Source organism: Amphiura filiformis, chromosome 13 (genome assembly GCF_039555335.1).
Source record: "Amphiura filiformis chromosome 13, Afil_fr2py, whole genome shotgun sequence".
In the NCBI taxonomy this organism is placed as follows: Eukaryota; Metazoa; Echinodermata; class Ophiuroidea; order Amphilepidida; family Amphiuridae; genus Amphiura; species Amphiura filiformis.
This window is the reverse complement of record NC_092640.1, coordinates 55450430-55470512: the sequence shown is the minus strand read 5'-3', so window position 1 is coordinate 55470512 and position 20083 is coordinate 55450430. Positions and strand designations below refer to the sequence as shown.

Sequence of the window (20083 nt, the reverse complement as noted above, 5' to 3'; positions counted from 1 at the left end):
TCACACTACCTGTGTGGAAGATTAAGATTGAGTCTTGGGGGGTATATGGCTTTCAACTGGAATAGCCCATTGCTGCATGGGACATGTACATGTGATAGCATGCTTGTAGTGATGTTGGAATTAACATGTAAGCAGCTCCATTTGAATTTCATACATTTCAGAGGAAGATTCAACCTGGATGAGCTTCAAATAGAGTTGGCTAATGTGCTCATTCCATTTGAACATCATACTCCCCCTGTGGACGATTATTTACAAAATATTCCACAGAGAGAGTGTGGACTTTAAATAGATAATCCCATTGAAAGTCTTTTGCATATAACAAAGTGTGACACATACCATAGTAAACCAAAACAGATTTATGCCTCTTTAAGGGGGTACACACCCCTGTGGTAAATTTGTGACTATTTTTGCATTTTTCTCAAAAATAATAACACTGGTAACAAAATGAGGTACATCCTAATTGTACCTTATTTCTTATCATAAATAATGAACTGCTTGTCTTGGGTCACTGAAATTCCAGTGTAGTAATTGGATTCCTTGCCCCTATAATATACACAAATTTTGTTACCACTGTGTTATTAGTTTTGAGAAATATGTAAAAATAGACACAAATTATCGATGAGGGTGTAGTACCCCTTATAATAACTTAAAAAACAAGTCCATTCATCAACGCTGCATATAAGTTGTATCTAATACTTTACCACTAACTCTTGTATTCCAAAAATAAAAAAAAAATCTGTTTACAATGCATATTTGCATCTAACCAATACTATTAGTCAATACGGTCTCATTTTCTATGGCATATAGTTTGACAATAACCTCTGATAACTTGTAAAAATTGACCTCATGCATGCAGGGTAGTCGAATTTGGAAACCATGCGTAACACATCCAGGGCCAGTGCAAGAAGGCTCTATCTGTAATAGCTGCCAGGTGTCATTTGTTAATTTAGATGTGTATAGAAAGCAGAAATTGTTAAATGGTGTTTATAGGGCAGCTTTTGTAGATAGGGCCTTCTGGCATAAGAACATAAATGGTGCTTTGAAATATTATTTTACAAAAGGAATTATTTTAGCTGTTTTCAAACTTTGCGCCAATACTGTAAAAGTGAACATTTTTGGCACAATTATTTTTTCCCGCCTTGCCAATTTTGAACTGTTTCCCTTATTTTTCAAATTTGCGATTACTTACATTGACCTATACATATATAGGAATATATTCGCACATTGTTATTTTCGCGGAAGCAGCTTGGAACACGAAAAGTGCAAAAAGAAATGTGGCCCGAAAATGTCCACTTTTACTGTAGGCTCACTACTGCACAGGAAGAGTAACGAGATTGGATTACCGTAATGCGTACATATTAGCACCTTCCTCTACTTATTTTACATGAACAAAATGTTCATCTGGTTTAACTTTCAAAATGAAGTAACTTTTTAAGTGCCCTTTCAGACGAGGGAGTCTTCTTTTAGGAGAGATGATCATGAACATTTGTGTCACACCAACAATTCTCTGTTTTTCTCATCTAATAGTTGCTCATAGTTCATCATAGTTCTTCACCATCACATTATGTGTGATAACAAATCTTAAAATACTTTTTATTTGTCATTATCAATGCTGTTTTATTGTCTTTGTCATTCTAACTGTAATGACAGAGCTATGTACATAAACAACTCATTTTGGGTAAAATGTCATATGTAAAAACAACTTTACATTTTATCCCCAAATTATGTTTTTTAAATCCTTGTGATCAGACAAGTAATTTGATATATATCTTTCAACAAAGGCTGGAGCATTTTAAATTTTACCCCTGTTTGACCTTTTGTGACCTTTAGGGGTCACCCAGGGTCAAGTCCAAAATAGCTTCACATCTCAAAATCAACATTTATCATTGTGCTTCGTATGTGGAAACAGTCATGCTTCTAACAGAACGTGCAAAATGTTAACAATTACTAGGTCTATCATTGCATTTATGAAGTCCTAATTTTGTTTTGGCCTCACATTTGGTAGCGAGAGCGTCAGCGCTTTTAAACAGTTAGGCAGCAAGGTTCTGACAAACCGCCTTGGATGTGTGTGTAGGTGCTGAGCAGAATTAGGTTTGATAGTACAACCAGCAAAATACACACATACTTCACTACTAAACTTGAGGTGAAACATGGTACAGATTCTTAATACTCTGCGTGCTAGCCATGCTCTTCAACGGAAAAAGTTCAAGTTTTGAAATATTTTCTCAAAATATCAAGAGCTATCTTAAGAACCACTGAACCAATACTCAGTTTAATGCATTTTTCATGATGATTCCAATTATGGTCATGAAAATTATTTACAATTCTGAAATTTTGGAATTTTTGACTTTTTAAAAACTTTGTCGTCTGCAGTCAACGCCCGCGTGAAGAGAGTTAAGAGCCCATACCTAAATACTTAGTGGCAGTTTGGTTGGGGAATCCCATAGCTTTCCTTCAGCCTCAGCTTTCTTCAGCCTCAGTGGGTACAAATGTACTTATGCATTTAAGTTATGTGGAAGCTAGTATGCCAATTTGTTCATGAAGTATGCATTGAATTTAACAATACTTTAACGTCACACAAGTGACTTTGTAGTGCAAACACATCTTACATATTTGTACAAGCAAAATATGGAAAATCTGCGAAAAATGAAAATGCTGGGCATATGCCTAGCCCAGCTTAGCTCAGCTCTCCCCAGCCAAGCTGCCACCAAGTATACAGGCCCTAAACCAACCAAGTACCCTCATAGATATATAATTATAACATAGAATCTGTCTTCTGTTTCCTTAGTTCCACGGATAGCTATTCTCTGAGCTCGTAAGACCAAGTATCATCATCAGCGTTTTTTCGCCAAGGTGAATCAAGCTCTAATCCATCATCAACGACATCATCAACGCCTTCAAGTCCAGCGCCCTCTAGTATTACGCCACCGAGTCCAGCGTTGCCTTCTTCTCCACATGTAAATTTCCCCAGTTTGTGTTTCCTGATCCAGGTGAGTATATAGATGTATGTCGTCGTTGGGCAGGGTAAATCTTGTATGTGCTTGTGGCCCTTGAACATGCAGGGGTGTCTATTCTTCTGTTATTCGCCCCCAAAGGGAGGAATAATTTTACCCCTTTGGGGAACAAAGGCTTTAAGGGGGATTAAAATAAAATGAACTATTTGGGGGGGAAATCTATAACTGAAGCATGTATTATTATGTTTTATGGGATGAAATAGATGGTCAGGTCACTGGCTGGCAGTGACTGCCATGCAGGGTGGGTGAATTCATCAAGTGTCATTTAGGAAAGAATTATAATGGGTACAGCAGTCCCTTCACTTGGCTTTTACCCATTCCAATCCCAAAATATTTATTTTGTGGGAAATCATGCTTTAGCATAAAACAGGGAACTGTTGATGGGACCTCCACTGGAAGGCATTCCCAGCCTGCACCCAAAATACTGATTTGTCAAGGTAGCCCATATGCACCACTAGGCGTAACCTTCACGGTAATTAAACAGGATAATGAAGTGATATTATTGCAAGTTAGTATATATGTTCTTGAAGACATTGGTGTTGACAGGAAGGGAATTTTTGATGTTTTGGGGAAGATCATTCCAGGCCTTAGCCCCCCCATAACAGGAAAGTTGTCTTGCCAGTCTCAGTCGCATCTTATGCATTAGATGTCAAAGAACAGGGATAAAGACCAGGATCGTAATTCTATAGAATGTCATATATCATATCACTCGCACCTGTAAGACAGATGGTGATTGCAACCTACTTGTAATGCAGGGCGATATTCAAAAATTGTATTCATTTATTGCTATGGTAGTTAATCCTCTTATTACGTTACTTCTACGGCAAATACAATAAAAAAATTACAGTCATATGCAAGTGTTTCTGATTTGTTTTTTTGCAGAGAATATGATGTCTCCAGAGAATATGTCATGTAGTTTACCTATATTTACAATGGAAAGTGATTTGTAAGTGTTATTTCAAGTTATTTGAATTGTAATCAGTGATTGGTACCGCACCTAGCCCTTTAGTTCACAATGTTTTGGGTTGATTAACGCCCCAGGGATGTTGCTTTTTCCAAAAGACAATGTGTTGTAATTTCGTTTTGGTATACCAGAACGTAATTCAAATTTCACAATATTTTTGCTAAACAAATTAATCTGCAAGAATTTTTTTGTAAATAAACATTATGTAACAAGATGTTTCCAGTGGTATAAAAATCTCAACTTTTTAAAGAAAAGTGGGGGGATTGTGCTGTGGATCACAAAATGCCCTTAAATTGTGTATAATTTGTCTGTTTTTTGTTTAATCCTTTGTACAGAGTTGGTATTGAAGCATCCATTAATAGCGACACAAGGGCGATAACTGTAGACTCACATGATTCCCAGGATGTAAGTATTCTTAACCCCATGAGAACTACCTGCCTATTGGTCAAAAGGAGTTTTCATTATCAATTGGACCAATCAGCAACATTGTTATAATAATTTCACCACATGCAAAAAAATTGGGGTGAATTTATTTGCAAAACTCCATTCTGATTGGTGATTAAAATGATGATATCATGTAATTGACCAATCAGAGGCAATGTTAGATCGGCAGATAGTGCTCAGGGGGTTAAGCTGAATTTATACTCCATCGCTGAGTGACGAGCGGTTATTATTTGGCCAATGAGGTAGCCTGCTTTTCACACCACAAAAAACAGTGGCCCACCTCATTGGCTAAGCGATGCATAAATTCAGCTTTATTGTGTATATTAATGTTATACGATGAAGATTGGTCTTAACCCTGGAATTTGGAAACTTTTGGGCCTTATCACAATATAATAATTATTGATCTAAAGTATTTAAAAGTGTAGGCCTACATGTTTAAAATGGCAAGCACTTGACAAATCCATCTTTGACGTCAAATTTGGGCAAAATGCTCAGTTTGGGAGAAAATCACCCAAAAGAAAGTTTTTGACCCTAATATTTTGGGCAACATTAATCATTACAAACAGTAATTTTTTTTAATTAATTTTTCAAAAAAAACCAAAAAAAAAAGCATAAAGTTGCTGATCTGGCAATTTGCAAACATATTTATAAAAATTTTTTTTTACATCTCAGCCATTTACAGATTCAGAACGAACACTACCGGAAAAGGTTGAATCCTTTGATAGCAACACATCTGATACAGAGACTAATGACCAAGTACTACCTAGAAAGAATAGTGTAAGTATTACATCAGATACAGAGACTAATTAATTACCATAATTGATGTAGGAAAAATGTTGTAAACATGGTCATTTTTATGAGTGCAATTTTTTTACAATTTCACGGATTGTGATTTTGCATTTTGTACATAGATCTGTGTATAAAGAACATAAATAAATCCAATATGTCAAGTATTGACTGCCATCATGAACTTGAATTGCTTATATAATGTTATGTAACCATTTTTGACTGTATATTTATGCCAGTTGAACTGTCTAAATAACTGGCAATAGTTCCATGTGCTTCGCGCTCACCATCTTCGCAAGGCGTCAACACTCCACGCTAGAAATCGGGGCATCATAATCAGTTTCCAGTGAATAGCATATTCTGATGAGTGTAGATCGGCTTTGGCTGGCCTGCATGAAACAATGTTGTAAATAATGCTTTAATAAACTACTAAGTCTATTTTAAATGTATAAAAGAACATATTTGCATATCTTTATATTCAGTTCACTTTTAAGGGCTTGAAAAGTGATGTTTTCATGTATATATTATGGGACATGAGAGCACATCAGACACACCAAATTGCATTTTGAAGATGAGGAATGTCCTTCTGATATCAAATAAATCATATTCAGAATGCAATTTGGTATGTCTGAAGTGCTATCAGGTCCCACTAAAAAATACTGTGCAAAGGTAGGAATTATTTCAAGTCAAATTCAGGGTTGCCAGACCCATGATTTAGTAGCCCAATAAGGTGACTTCTGAAGATTTTCACAGACTGGATGGAAAAGGGAGCCATTGTAAGCGACCTGAGCTGGAATCATTCATTTCTCATCAGAAATATTTCCCAGCAGAAAGGAATTAGCAGATTTATTACATCAAAAAACTTTATTCCTTTAGTAAAATATTTAAAGGGCACAAACTTGTAATCATACAATTGACAAATTCATATCTTTATGAAAGTACCATGTTTTCTTTTCTCTCTGCCAACAGAAAAACTTGTTATCTGAGTGGGACATTCCATATGATGAATTAGAAGTGTTGGATGTTATAGGCCATGGCAGATTTGGACCTGTATATAGGTATGTATGTTATGTAATTTGTACTGATAGAAAGTGTTGGATATTATTGACACAGGCAGATTTGGGTCTATATTTACATACCTGCCAACTGTCCCTATTTGATTGGGATTGTCACTATTTTTACTGAAACAAAAAAGCATAAAAGAGAATGATTTTACCACGTTTTCCTATTTTTGCAAAAACAGGACTCTAGTAATGTATAGGAAATTCAGGAATGTCCCTATTTTTCTCAAATTTGTTGCTATTTGTGAGGTTTTAGGGTTGGCAGGTATGTATTTAGTTATGTATGTTATGCATTTTGTACTGTCAGGAACACAGCAAACAGTATGGTTTTAGAATGTTATAAACATGTTTTGATTTAGTCAAAACGTTTTAAATAAAATTTAAAGGCCACAAAAACATGACAGCAGCATTTTGTCAAGTAGATCAACCGTCATGAAAGGAGTTGGTGAAAGTTAATCGATTGAAGTTGAAAACTTTTGATCCAGATACACACAAAAGAGGTACAGCTCACAGACTCACTATCGCTGATGAAAGACAGAATTTTTATCAGAGCAATTCATAAACGATATAAATATTCATGAGGCGCTGAACCAATGGCAGCGGATCTTTGATATGTGTATTTGATGCATTGATTTTTTTTTGTCAATTCATGGATGTGAATTCCACTTGTCCTTTAATTTTTCGGACAATGGACTTCCCCTTCGAAAGGGGGAGTGCATTGTTCTGGTGAAAAATTAAAGGTCACATGCTTTGATTTTTTGTCATTTGCACTACAACAAAATCATATTCTGTCATTAATCCCATGAGAACTACCTGCCGATTGGCCAAAATGAATATTGTGTCCAATTTTAAACCAATCAAGGATAGTGTTAATAAGATCATCTGCAAATGCAAGTTTGACCATAAATAGTTCAAAGCCTAGTCATAATTGGCAATTGAAATGAGCATTTCAAGTTATCAACCAATCAGAAATGCTGTTAGATGACCAGTAGTGTCCAAGGGGTTAACCTCTAGTGAATTTGTTTTTGTCATTTCTAGAGGTAAATGGCACGGTGATGTAGCCATCAAGATGCTAGATATAGACACTGATAATGAGGAACAGATGAGAGCTTTTAGAAGAGAGGTAAGGAAAGCTTTTGATATAGAAGATCATGCAGACCCAGAGAAGAAATACCCTTCCCAGAATCACACTGTGTATACAGTCAAATTGTGATTAATTCAATCATGTCAACCAGAAAAACTCACTTTTTGGTTAGATGTTATCACTGATTTTCTTAAAAGTTACCTTTTCAGTGTCTTGGTTAGCAGCGATGTAGCTTGTGACACCATCACTGCGTCTTCATTCAGCGTAGTGTTTACAATCCTCCGGTCACCTGACCACCCGACGGGTGGGCAAGTGTCAGCAGATCATTGTAGATGGCACTTGACCGGGTGGTCAAATGACCGGAGGATTGCAAACACTACGCTGAATGAAGACGCCGTGATGGTGTTGCAAGCTACGTCGCTGCTAACCAAGACTCTGAAAAAGGTCATTTTTAAGCAAATGTCAAGAATATAAGAGTCCAATATCAGTATCCATGCTGCTGTTATCACCGATGTTGCAGCCAAAATCATTGGTCTTCAGCTGGGTGGACGATTTAGGGTCATTTGAGGTTAATCGATGAGGAAGTTGCCCAAACATGTGACAGATTCACTTTAATGCCTTCACTCCTGTTGAGGGACTGTTGTACGGCTCGTACCCACACAGCTTCTTTGACTCCCCATTCAAACCAATTTCTTACCATAAGTAATGCACATTTTAACCTATAACTGGTTTTCTTCTGTTTTTCAGGTATCTACATTCAAGAAGACTAGGCATGATTTTGTTGTGTTGTTCATGGGTACATGCTTGAGACCACCGCATTACGCAATTGTTACAAGGTAAGTCCGATATACACATCACCACTAGATAAACTAGCATGGTCATCTTTAATAGCCGGTCCTACCCCGGTAAGGTGCTGGGCGACAATTTTATCACCTAAATGCAGGCATGTGATTTTTCCGCGGAAATCCACGGATTTGAGACCAAAATCCGACCCCCCTGAGATCAATGTAAATCCGTTGAGACAGTTGAGACTCCTGAACATTGGCAAAGAGCATCTCTCTTTTTAACAAACTTCTTGTTTGGCCGTAGCGCCGTGGTTGCCAAGTCGTAAGGCATTTAATACCTGCTGAAAAAAACACGCAAAAATTCGCCCAATGTGTTTTTCCTGCGAACATGAATGGAAAAACTGCCGATTATTCATGAATTACTATTTTAAAAGTCGCCCAAAGAAACTCTATTGTAATTTTACTAACAATTTCTATGATTGGTCCATTGTGACGTCACTTGCCGATATAAACCAATCACTGATAAGCTTGCATTCTATCAACATTGTTCGGCCATCTTTAATTTTGACAACTGATCATTGTGATATTGCGTGATCGACAGGATTTGTTTATCGGTATCGAACCAAAATCAAGATGAAAACGCTTCAGAAAAATGACGTGAACGTCGGCGTAGTGGATAAAGCTCTGAAAAACAAGTTCCGCTGGAGCTGGCTGGATCATGGAAGTGAAAGTAATACATGTTAAAGATGGTGAGCGAATTGAGCTGTACAGCGTCACGGTGGAGGAAAATGGTATCAAAAAATTGCTGTCCCGATAAAGCTTATTGCTCACTGTGTGGGGACATGATATCTTATGGATTGCTCCACCAGGGCCGTGAGGGGCTCCGAGCTTCACTGCCGAACCCCTGGACGCCTCGCTTTCACGCCGTTCCTCTTTGCAAGTTTCCTCCATTCTGGGAATTCCCTAATCACATGCCTGTAAATGAGCGCAAAGGATGTATCAACAATTAGCTTAATGCATGCATTTTTTTATGAAGGATAAAAAAATCTTAGGTTTTTGTACCAACCCCCCTTCATAGTTCTATGGTTTATTGGGCTATAGTGTGGATTTTATATGGAATAGCCCATTTGATAGGCTAACCCATCCAGCTTTCCAGTTTTCCACTGGTGTGCTGCTTAAGATAGTTAGGTCACTCATACTGCACACACTGTCACACGCAAATCCTATAAATAAAAATATCTGATTTCACTCATTTTGCTATATTTTTATATATTTTCTTACATTTTTCAGCCTATGCAAGGGTCAGACATTATACACACACTTACATGTGAGGAAGGACCGCTTTGGCATCAATAAAACAGTACAGATTGCAACACAAATAGCACAGGTAAGCCTCATCCCAATGGCATAGTTCAATGACCTCAATTAAACACTCATTTGACCTCAAATGGCAGAGTATGAGTTTTGTACCCAAATTTTCAAAGGTCATTTAATGTATGTACAAATGTATTGGGGTTAAAGAACTGTGCCCTGATAGATGAACATGTTGTGGATCCTAGTGCATGTCTCGACTAGATCTGACTGAAAATCAGAATTTGTGTCTCAATATTTTTATCGTGTATTTTCTTCTCACTCATCATGTCAGTTATAACTCATTGCAAATTTTTATGGGGAAAAGAGCTATTGTGCTCCGCCTCAAGTTCGATAGTGACCTAGGTGTGTGTTTCACTGTTCACAGTATTGAATCGTGCGTGTAAAGTTAATCAAGCAGAGTGCACACATCACACATGTACAAGGGCGGTTTGTTGGCATGCATGGGGCGCAACCACAAAAAAAGCATTGACGTCACTACCGAACTTGAGGTGATTACAGTTTAGCAACACAAGTATTTTCATCTAATTGTTCATATTTTGTATATTTCTCTTCTCATAGGGAATGGGTTACCTACATGCTAAGGGCATCGTCCACAAAGATCTCAAGTCAAAGAACATTTTCATTGAGAATGGGAAACTTGTCATCACAGACTTTGCATTGTTTAGTATTGCAAGGTTATCAAGGGAGAACAGGTAAGATGCATGTGGTAGATACATTGTGTACATGTGATATGGTCATGTTGCTCATGTGATAGGTACATGGGGTACATGTGATAAGCTCATTGTTTGTTTGTTTTGTTTATCCAGGTTGGTTCGTTAGGAACACATGCTAATCCATGGGAAATCCATGGACCGTTCCAAGCTCATACTAAAATAAGCACAAGCCTGGATAGCCATAGGCTAATAAAATGCATGCTGGCCCAGATAGCTTCGATAAACAAAGCAAGAAATGGAAAAAATAGCAAGGAAAAGGAGAAAGGAGAGAAGGCCACTCCCAGACACAATTGTACAATTTTACTCTTAGCCCTTACTTCGTGAGAAAGGAAACTGGAATTCCAATTTCAAGCCCCGATGCAAAGGCTTGAGCATGGTTCTCATGTGGAATGCCAGACAACTCGCCCCAAATACAACTCGCCCCAAATACAACTCGCCCCAACGGACAACTCGCCCCACGTATACAAACTGGTCCCACGTACAACTCACCCCAATGATAAGTGCGCAGAGAATATCTTCTCTAGCATTAGTAACTTAGAAGAAGGTTTTATCAAACTGCTACACAGGGATAGAACAACTGAACATAATAATTGGCAATATTTTGTCAACTTGTTAGTATGTATACGTGATAGCGCAGGAACGGAAATTCGCACATAAATCATGTCAATCGGCATTCAGAAACATCGGTAGAATACACACACTCGGTAGTAATTAATTGTTTCATAATAGGCCTACTAAGTAGTAAATAGAAAACAGCATACCAATTAATATTCTTGGGCATGTCAAGCCCAAAAGTTGCAAAATTAAGCAAAATTGCTGCCAGGATTTCGATCACCCGGGCGATCACCGTACAGCGAAACCTGTCGAATTCCACTACCACGCACTGGTCAAACTGCCGTGAATCGCGATGTTCTTTGCACGTTTTTCCATTCTTATTTTTAATTATGTTAACTTCATACTTTTTATAATAGTGTTAAACATGTAATAATTTAAATATGATATGGCAAGACAAATCAGTATTAAAATTTTTAAAAAAAAACGCTTGCGAGTTTTGTGTATTTTTTATTTTACCGACTCAAACTCACTTAAAATTTAAAAAAAAAGCCTCAAAATAAGTTTGAGATGTTCAAAACTTTCAAAACCTGCAGTCTTATAAACATATTAAATCAGAGAAGATCTTCTTTGATATAGGCATATGAAACTATTAAAAGGACTGACAAATATTTTCATATTCATTTCATATATAATTTTTCAAAGACAAATGCGCACATCTAGCAAAACAAATGCCAGTAGCAGCAGCTTCTGAGATATTTTGTGGGTTCCGTGCTGTGCACTGACTTTTGCCCCCTTTTTATATCGCGTGTTAGCGGCGGATTATTTGCTGCTCTCAATTTGATACCCAGTCCCCAAGAATTACAGGTCGTGTTTTGTGCTTGTGACGGAGGCACGGGAGGCAGTGCCAAGAAGAAAAATGCAATGATTTTGTTTGCAAAACTGGTTTAAAGCCTAGTATTATCTTTTTGTTCTAATTTTAATTTGTTATTTTTGTCAAATATTATTATAGTAACAACTGCCAGGAAAGTTTTTGGTCATTCTAAACTGTGGTGTCTAAAATAATCAAAGATATAAATCTAAATTTAATTGAAAAACTATTATTTTAATTATATTATTTTTTATTTTTTATATATCAGATAGGCCTACATTTATATGTACATACTTCTCTAATATAAATGTATTTTTACAATTTTGATAATTGTGATTGACAGTTATCATGATTCATTTTGTTTTTCTTAATTTCTGCAACTTGCCTGTCAATCATGGACTAATTATCAGGATTGATTAAAACACCACCATGGAGCTATGTGAGACCCCGGATATCTCGCCATGACCATATGGCACATCTTACGCTGTGTCCTAATCCTCTAAATATGCCAACAATTTTAAGGCGGGATGTTTGAACTTGAAGATGTCAACACTAAATGTAGGCCTATAATTAATTATCATACGCTAATACATATACTTCAGTATGGTGTTTGATATACCTAGATTTGGAAGGCGGTACGCATGTATTATTTAAATTTTATTTAAGTATGTTGTATGTAAAGGCCCCTCTGATCAAATAGGCCTATACATTCTAAAGTTATTATAGGCAATGTAATGTTATGTTGCATTAATGAAAATGCTATTATTCAACAAAGAATATATTGTGGATTTTAAAAGCTCTTTGACTGCTTGCAATCAGGGATTTCCTTTTTACAAAGGAGCAGCACCGGCGCATTGCAGTGCACTGGCACTGCTGCGTGTAGTATAATCTACCGGCATGATCAAAACTGTCAATTATTTACAAATCAGAATAGTCAGATAGCACCCTTTTTCATAAATAAGTATGATTAATATAATATATATATATATAGGTTTGGTGTTTCACGGTGGTGTTTGTTAGAAATCAGAAAAGAAATATGATGTGCATCATGTATAACATGCAGAATGGTATAATCATAAACATAATAGCCTAAATGAAAGAAAGAAATATAATAATTATAATAGAAGCAAGGAAGGAATTATTTTAGACAAGTGTTACTATGATTGTGTCTGACTAACCTGATCATGTAAGCGACATAAAGCCGAGCCACATAGCTTCCAAATCTGGGTGTTTTAAACCCAGATCGGGAAGACCTAGACCTACTCGTAGACGTGGTGCGCGTGTGAACAGGAAAAATAACGAGTTATATGAAGTTTAAAATGAAATCATGCATAATGCAATCTGGGTGTTTGATATAGGAAAGACCTATACTTGTGCGCGTGAACAGGAAAAATAACGCTTCAAATTATATCAAAGCCCCTATTATCAATAAACACATTATTACATAAAAAATGGTTCCATTAATTGGATTTTTTTACCCATGGTAGCTCCAATATCTTAAAAACATAATGAATTTGGCCGACTATCGCCACTTTTTTCACATTGTTTAAGTAAAAAAAATTGCAGAAGAAAAAGTTTGTTCTCAGAGAATAAATAAATTGAATATCTTTCGTGTGAAATGGGAAGGTTTTGTATAAAAATGTAAGAACAAAGTAAATAACATATAAATATAAATTATTATTGTCTTTCTCGTGTACCCACGGATAAAAATTTTTAAACAGATTTAAGAATATTCACAATATATTGTATTTAGCCTATTATGTTGTATTAAATAGGAAAGAAATCATAAATTCGGATGTATGCGGCATAAAAGTAACATTTTCCAATTCGCGCTCAAGTATGGATTTCATGTGTTCAATACTGTTCATGAAGGTGTGCGTTATGTAAATTGGGGGGGAGGGTGTATATAGTTGTTAAAGGTTTAGTGTGCCTAACGTCAAAAATCTCATTCTTGCATGAAAAGTATATAATTACCAGATACATTAACATGCATGATTTTCCAATTCCGCGCTCAAGACTGTCCCCCTGACAAAAAATTCAAGAAAAAAGTGCCCCTCTGACCAAAGGGCAAAGGAAATTAAAGAAAAGGGCAATGAGCCCTTTTCCATCAAATTTCACCCGATTCACCTATTTTTGTCATAGTAAGGCCATTTTCAACACGATCATGCACAAAAATAGTGTCAAATTCAAAATTTTTACACGCTACACAGCGCACATCGTCCCAATAAAGCTCTTTTGGGAAGCTTGAAGACATGTACAGTCTCTCTAAAAGCAAACATTGCATGTTGTAACTGCAATTTTTTAGCCGTGCCCCCGAAATTTTATTTTGCCCCCCCCCCCCCCCCCCCCGACCAAGAAGCTGGCTATGCCCCTGCCCTCCTCTCCTGTCTCTCTTTCCTTTCTTTTTTCCTCCCTCTCCCTCCTTCTCCCTCTTTTTTTCCTTGCACCCCACTGGCCAGCTTTTGTATTAGTGTGTGATAATTAATTACTTATAGGCCTACATTATTGAAATCTTCGAGTTCAAACATCCCGTCTTAAAATTGTTGGCATATTTAGAGGATTAGGGCACAGCGTAAGATGTGCCGTGGTGTTTAAAAGGGCATTTTTCGTGATCTCATCCCCCACTTTTCTCAAAAAAGTTGAGATTTTTATATCACTGGAAACCTCTGGCTACATAATGTTTATGTACAAAATATTTCTTGCAGATTAATTAGTTTTAGCAAAGATATCGTGAAATTTGAATTTCGTTCTGGTGCACCAGAACGAAATTACAACGCATTGTCTATGGAGCAGTGTAATACACATAATCATGCATAACTCCCGACGCATAAAATCGGAATCAACTGAATAGAAATTTTGGGAATAGGTTTTTTTCGTGGATATCTAATGAAAAATGACATAAATAGAGGATGCTAGGATCACGAAATACTCCTTTAAATCAATCATGATCAAGTTGCAAAAACACTCATGATAGGCCACAATTATCAAAATCATAAAAATACATTTCATATAATATAAGTACATGTACTGTATGTACATAATACATATATCTGATAGGCCTACATAGAAAATACAAAATTATATAATTAAAATAGTAGTATTTAGATTAAAGATATATAATTAATTTAGATTTATATCATTGATTTGTATTATAGAACACCACAGTTTAGAATGACCAGAAAACTTACCTGACAGTTGTTACTATAATAATATTTGGCAAAGAATAACCAAATTAAAATTAGACCGAAATCGTATTAATACTAGGCTTTAATCAATATTGCAAACAAAATCATTGCATTTTCTTCTTCACAGCACTACCTCCCGATACGCCTCCGTCGCAAACAAAAAAAAAACACGCCCGTAATTCTCGGGTCTTAATCAAATTGAGAGCATACTACTACTTGACCTGGTGACTTGTCAAGCAATCGATCGTACATCAGTGTGTAAAGCACGCGGCCGCGGGCCCGTGGACTTATCAAGCAAGTTACCGTTACGCCGTCGGCGTGTCACGGTACCATTAATTGAACACATACCACACCCGGCGTTTTTGTGTAAGTGGCAGCAATAATCCACCGCTAACACGCGGTGCGGATAGGGGGTCGAAAGTCAGTGCATAGCACGGAACCGACAAAATATCTCAAAGCCGCTGCTGGCGTTTGTTTTGCTAGTTGTGCTCATTTGTCTTTGAAAAATTTGCCAAATATTTTCAGTCCTTTTAATAGTTTCGTTATGTCAAAGAAGATCTTCTCTGATTTAATGTTTATAGGCGGACTGCAAGTTTTGAACATCTCAAACTGAGTCGGTAAAATAAAAATACACAAAACTCACAAGCGTTTTTTATGTTGTTGTTGTTGTTTTATTATTTTTTTTATATAGGCGTAATGTTTTGTTTTGCCATATTATATACTTTAAGTAGGCCTAGGCTATTTTACGATGGATTCTTTACGGTATATCTCGGCATGACATAATTATTTTATCGGGTAGGCCTCCTGTAGGCCTCCGTCCTCCACAATAAAATGAAAATCATTACAACATGCAAAGAACGTCGCGATCGACGGCAGTTTAACCAGTGTCATGGTAGTGGAATTCGACAGGTTTCGCTGTACGGTGATCGAAATTCTGGCGTCAATTTTGCTTTAATTTTGCAACTTTTGGACTTGCCATACCCAAGAATATTAATTGGTATGTTGTTTTCTATTGCCTACTTATTAATTACTACTCGAGTTGATGAGTGTGTGTATTCTACTGATGTTACTGAATGCCGATGTGCGACTTGTCGTTCGTGCCAAAGTATAGGCCTAAAGTTGTCAAATATTGACCGAAATTTCAAGCAATAATTATCACAAAATCTTGCCAATTAGGCCTAACGATGTTCATGTAGTTGTTGATATACCATTGTTCTATCCCTAGCCGAAAGTGATAAAACCTTCTTACGTATGCTAGAGAAGATATTCTCTGCGTACACTTATCACTGGTGCGAGTTTGTATGTGGGGCCAGTGTGTTACTGCTGGGGCGAGTTGTCCGTTGGGGCGAGTTGTCTGCAGGGCCAGTTGTCCAGCGTTGGGGCGAGTTGTATTTGGGGCGAGTTGTCTGGTTTCCCTCATGTGATACATGGTGTATGTGTAATAAGCTCATGTGATATAATCATGGTGTACATGTGATAAGCTCATGGTACTAGTAGAGAAAGCATTTCTTGACCTGTAACATGACTGTCACATGACTGCTGTTCGAGAGGTTGAAAATGGAGGACAGATTAAAACCAAGGTGTAATTTCCAAATGAGATAACAGTTTTGATGCATCATTAATATCAAGATTCTGCATCTTAACAAAGTCCTTTTAAGACCCTTTAGGTCGGGATATCTTTCACCAGAATTTATTGTTAATCTCAATGTTTGTCTTTTTGTTTGTTTGTTTAGGAGAGGAGATTGCATGGTGATCCCAAAATGGGTGGGTTATCTTGCACCAGAATTTATTGTTAATCTTAATGTTTGGCTGTTTGTTTGTTTGTTTATTTAGGAGAGGAGATTGCATGGTGATCCCCAATGGTTGGCTGGGTTATCTTGCACCAGAACTTATTGTTAATCTCAGGATAGGCACTGAAGGTAACACAGACATGGAGCTACCATTCAGTGGATCTACAGATGTGTATGCCTTTGGGTGAGTAACAGTGAGGCAAAATTGGGATATTTTCCGAAAATAATTGTGACTATTAAAACAAATAGGACCCATCCATATACCAAAATTCGTCTAGAAAAGAGGTTGTTGATGTACCAAAAGGACAAAAATGCTACCCATGTTTGTGGCATATCCCGGTATAACCATTTGTACTGAGAATAATATTATATTCTAACCTTTACTTCAAACTACATGGTACATCGTAAAACATAATTTATGTTGTTTTCTAGAATATCGATATTATTTATTTCTCCCCTATTTACAGGACAATATGGTATGAGCTACTTGCAGGTGAAATGCCATTCTTAAAGATGATGGCAGAAACCATTATTTGGCGGGTAGGCAAGGGTATGAAGCAGTCACTTACTCAGTTACAAGCATCAAGAGATCTCAAGGTGAGTCCTGTCAAATTGATCATCAGGGTTGCCAAACCCACGATTTGGTAGCCCAATTGGGCAACTTTTGAAGATTTTTCCTGCCACTTTTGACAATTTCCTGTCCCATAGAAACCAATGGTTAAGAAAAATTTGGGCAACTTTTTAACATTGGCTCCGTGACTTCCGATAGTTTCCTGCCCCATAGAAACCAATGGTAAAGAGAAAAATTAGGCGACTTTTCGAGTTTGACCATGATTCAGGATGAAATCTTTTGGCAACCCTGGGGCTATTCTATTTAAAAATCCACACATCCCTTGTTACAGTAATCTTAAGGCTTAAGTTATTCAATTCATAATATGATGTGCCTCCAGCTGGTTACTGGGGAGATGCCAAAATATGCAGTGGGTCATGGGAAAATGTCAGCATACATAGCCTGCGTAATACGAATACAACACAGGAACATAATGTCATTGTGTGTTTAAATGTGAATATAATGATGTTACACGCGAATGCCCAGTAACTGTAATTTACAATTATAGTAGATCCATTATCTATCGATTGATCACACGGAATCCTTCAACATTATTATTATCACTGTTGTGTAAAAATCCAATTGTACTAGGTCGACAATGTCGATCCAGGAGGAAAATAGACTGGCAAGAGCAACCGCTGGTGGCGCATTATATTTTGCGGTATTGTCTTGGGCTGACCGACAGACCCTACTTGAAAAGTCCCTTGTGAAATGATGGGGTTTTTTTTGTCACCTAACCAATGTTTATTTCTATTGTATATTGAGATGTGTGATACATCCAATCTCAAAAATAGGTAGGTCAAAGTTGGTGTTATTATCTCCAGCTCCATTGACACCTCGTTAATTTCTCTGGACCTTTGGATGTATTGAAATAGGTTTTAGTATTTTATAATTAAAAATCAAATATAACGGAGCCGTAGTTGTAGTTTTAATGCCCCTCCAGTGAACATTGGCCTAATCCTGTCCAGAACAATATGCATGAGGTGTCACTGGAATTGGAACAGATAATAGTTATGGTTGTTACTAATTTGTTTTTGTTTTGTTTTTTCATTTTTATCACCTGTAGGATATCTTAATGATGTGCTGGATGTACGGATCAGAGTCTAGACCGGACTTCAGTAAGATCAAACAAACTCTCAATCGTTTACCGAAGAAACGTGGAGGACTACACCGTAGCCCTTCGCATCCGTTACACTTGTCACGGTCGGCTGAATCCATATTATAAGACCATTGTAAAGTGCCATCTAGTAGGCGTGCATTTTGGCCTATTATAAAACTACTTTTTTGTTTGCACACCAAAATTTGAAATGTTGGTGGACTGTTGATTGTTATCGATGGAAGTAATGCGGATGCGACATGATATGATGTATTTGTCAAATTTCTTGAGTGCAATATTCCAACGTGATATTTGGATAGCATCTACACAACATAGTGGGTCACACGGCAGAAGACACAGTGGGTCCCACGGCAACATAGTGGGTCCCACAGCAGACGACATATTCAAGTTGTAGATTAAAACCATGAGTACTACTTGCTGATTGGTTACAAGAAGACTATTAGGATTATTTGCACCAATCAGCAACTTGGTAAGAATGGTGGAAGGGCTGAATAGGCTTAACCCCATGAGTACTACCTGCTGGTTGGTTATAAGAAGACAATTATGATCTTTTGCACCAATCAGCAACTTGATAAGAATGGTGGTAGGACTGAAGAGGATTGAGCTTAGATATTTTGAAGCTGTGTTACTTGGACGAATGTATCACATTAATCAACCAATGAGGAAAGTCAGTATATTGGAGATTGAAACTGCTCAGCATTAAATATCTTCATCAAGTTTGGATAACTGTTAAGACGGAGGGGGATTTTAGTATTTCCCAACACCTACTAGATAAGCTACGGTAAAAACTCGATAGTTAGCATATGTGCTTACTATCGAGCGCTTGGTATATAGCTATCTCATTGGGTTATTCCAATTGAAATCCATACACCCCCTGTGGAAGACATGACCTTAATCTTCCACACAGGGAGTGTGAATTTCAAATGGGATTACCTGAATGGGTGACTTTATTTTTTGAGTCGGTGACAACTTGGGATCAGTGGGGTGGATTGGTGGTGGGTGGGCATTACTCCGCCTCCCCTTTGTCAAATAAAAAAACAAGCAAATTAACCACTTTTTAGGCCAAAAGCAGATTTTTAGGTAAATGTTTGGATTTTTGCCCCATTAATGTTCTTGCTACTTCTCCTCCCAAAGAAAATCCATGTACTACCTGGGATAAAGCCATTGTCCTATTACGTGTGGGTGAACCAATTGACAGCCTCATTGCCCCACATTACCCAATCATAATCAACATTTTGTATGTCAAAGCCACAGAGGACTACAGAGCGCGTACCACCAGTCAAAGTCTCCGCCTCATCCGATAATGAGGGCGATTGTTCCATGAAATGCGACAGGTGAGACTGCTACGCAATTACCGCGTATTTTCATGGTCTATCGCTAAGCATGCAACGCTCTATCGGCGATATGTCTGATACGCAGCGCTGGCGTGATTGTTTGACCTGTTACGCACGATCTGAACAATCGGCCCTCATGAATATGCGAGAACTGGTAGCATACAATACACGGGGACTCTGACTGGTGGTACTTTCTCTGTTTATCTCTTTCCTCTATGGTCAAAGCAGAATCATATTTTTTCTCATACCCCTGTGAAATTTTCTGCCTGAGATGAATAAGAAGGTAGTAGCCTTATCCCCTGTGGTGGTGTATCATCTGTACTGTTCTATGTGGCATTGTGACACAAGCTTATGCTTCTATTCGTTGGTTCACCATTTTCAAGTGACATCAGTGCTTTT

General features: G+C 37.4%; 1 protein-coding gene across 1 annotated transcript in view; it reads left to right on the top strand.

The window, feature by feature from the left end:
* LOC140167772 (kinase suppressor of Ras 2-like) overlaps nucleotides 1–19692 on the top strand; it is a gene marked incomplete in the record, with an annotated part of 102907 nt that extends 83215 nt beyond the window's left edge. The window contains 12 exon segments of the mRNA XM_072191064.1: nucleotides 2854–2990; nucleotides 3899–3960; nucleotides 4314–4383; nucleotides 5095–5199; nucleotides 6178–6266; nucleotides 7308–7392; nucleotides 8101–8189; nucleotides 9429–9525; nucleotides 10071–10204; nucleotides 16667–16807; nucleotides 17091–17220; nucleotides 18300–19692. Of these exon segments, the coding sequence (XP_072047165.1) occupies nucleotides 2854–2990; nucleotides 3899–3960; nucleotides 4314–4383; nucleotides 5095–5199; nucleotides 6178–6266; nucleotides 7308–7392; nucleotides 8101–8189; nucleotides 9429–9525; nucleotides 10071–10204; nucleotides 16667–16807; nucleotides 17091–17220; nucleotides 18300–18458 (1298 nt within the window).
* Between the last annotated feature and the right edge of the window lie 391 nt (nucleotides 19693–20083).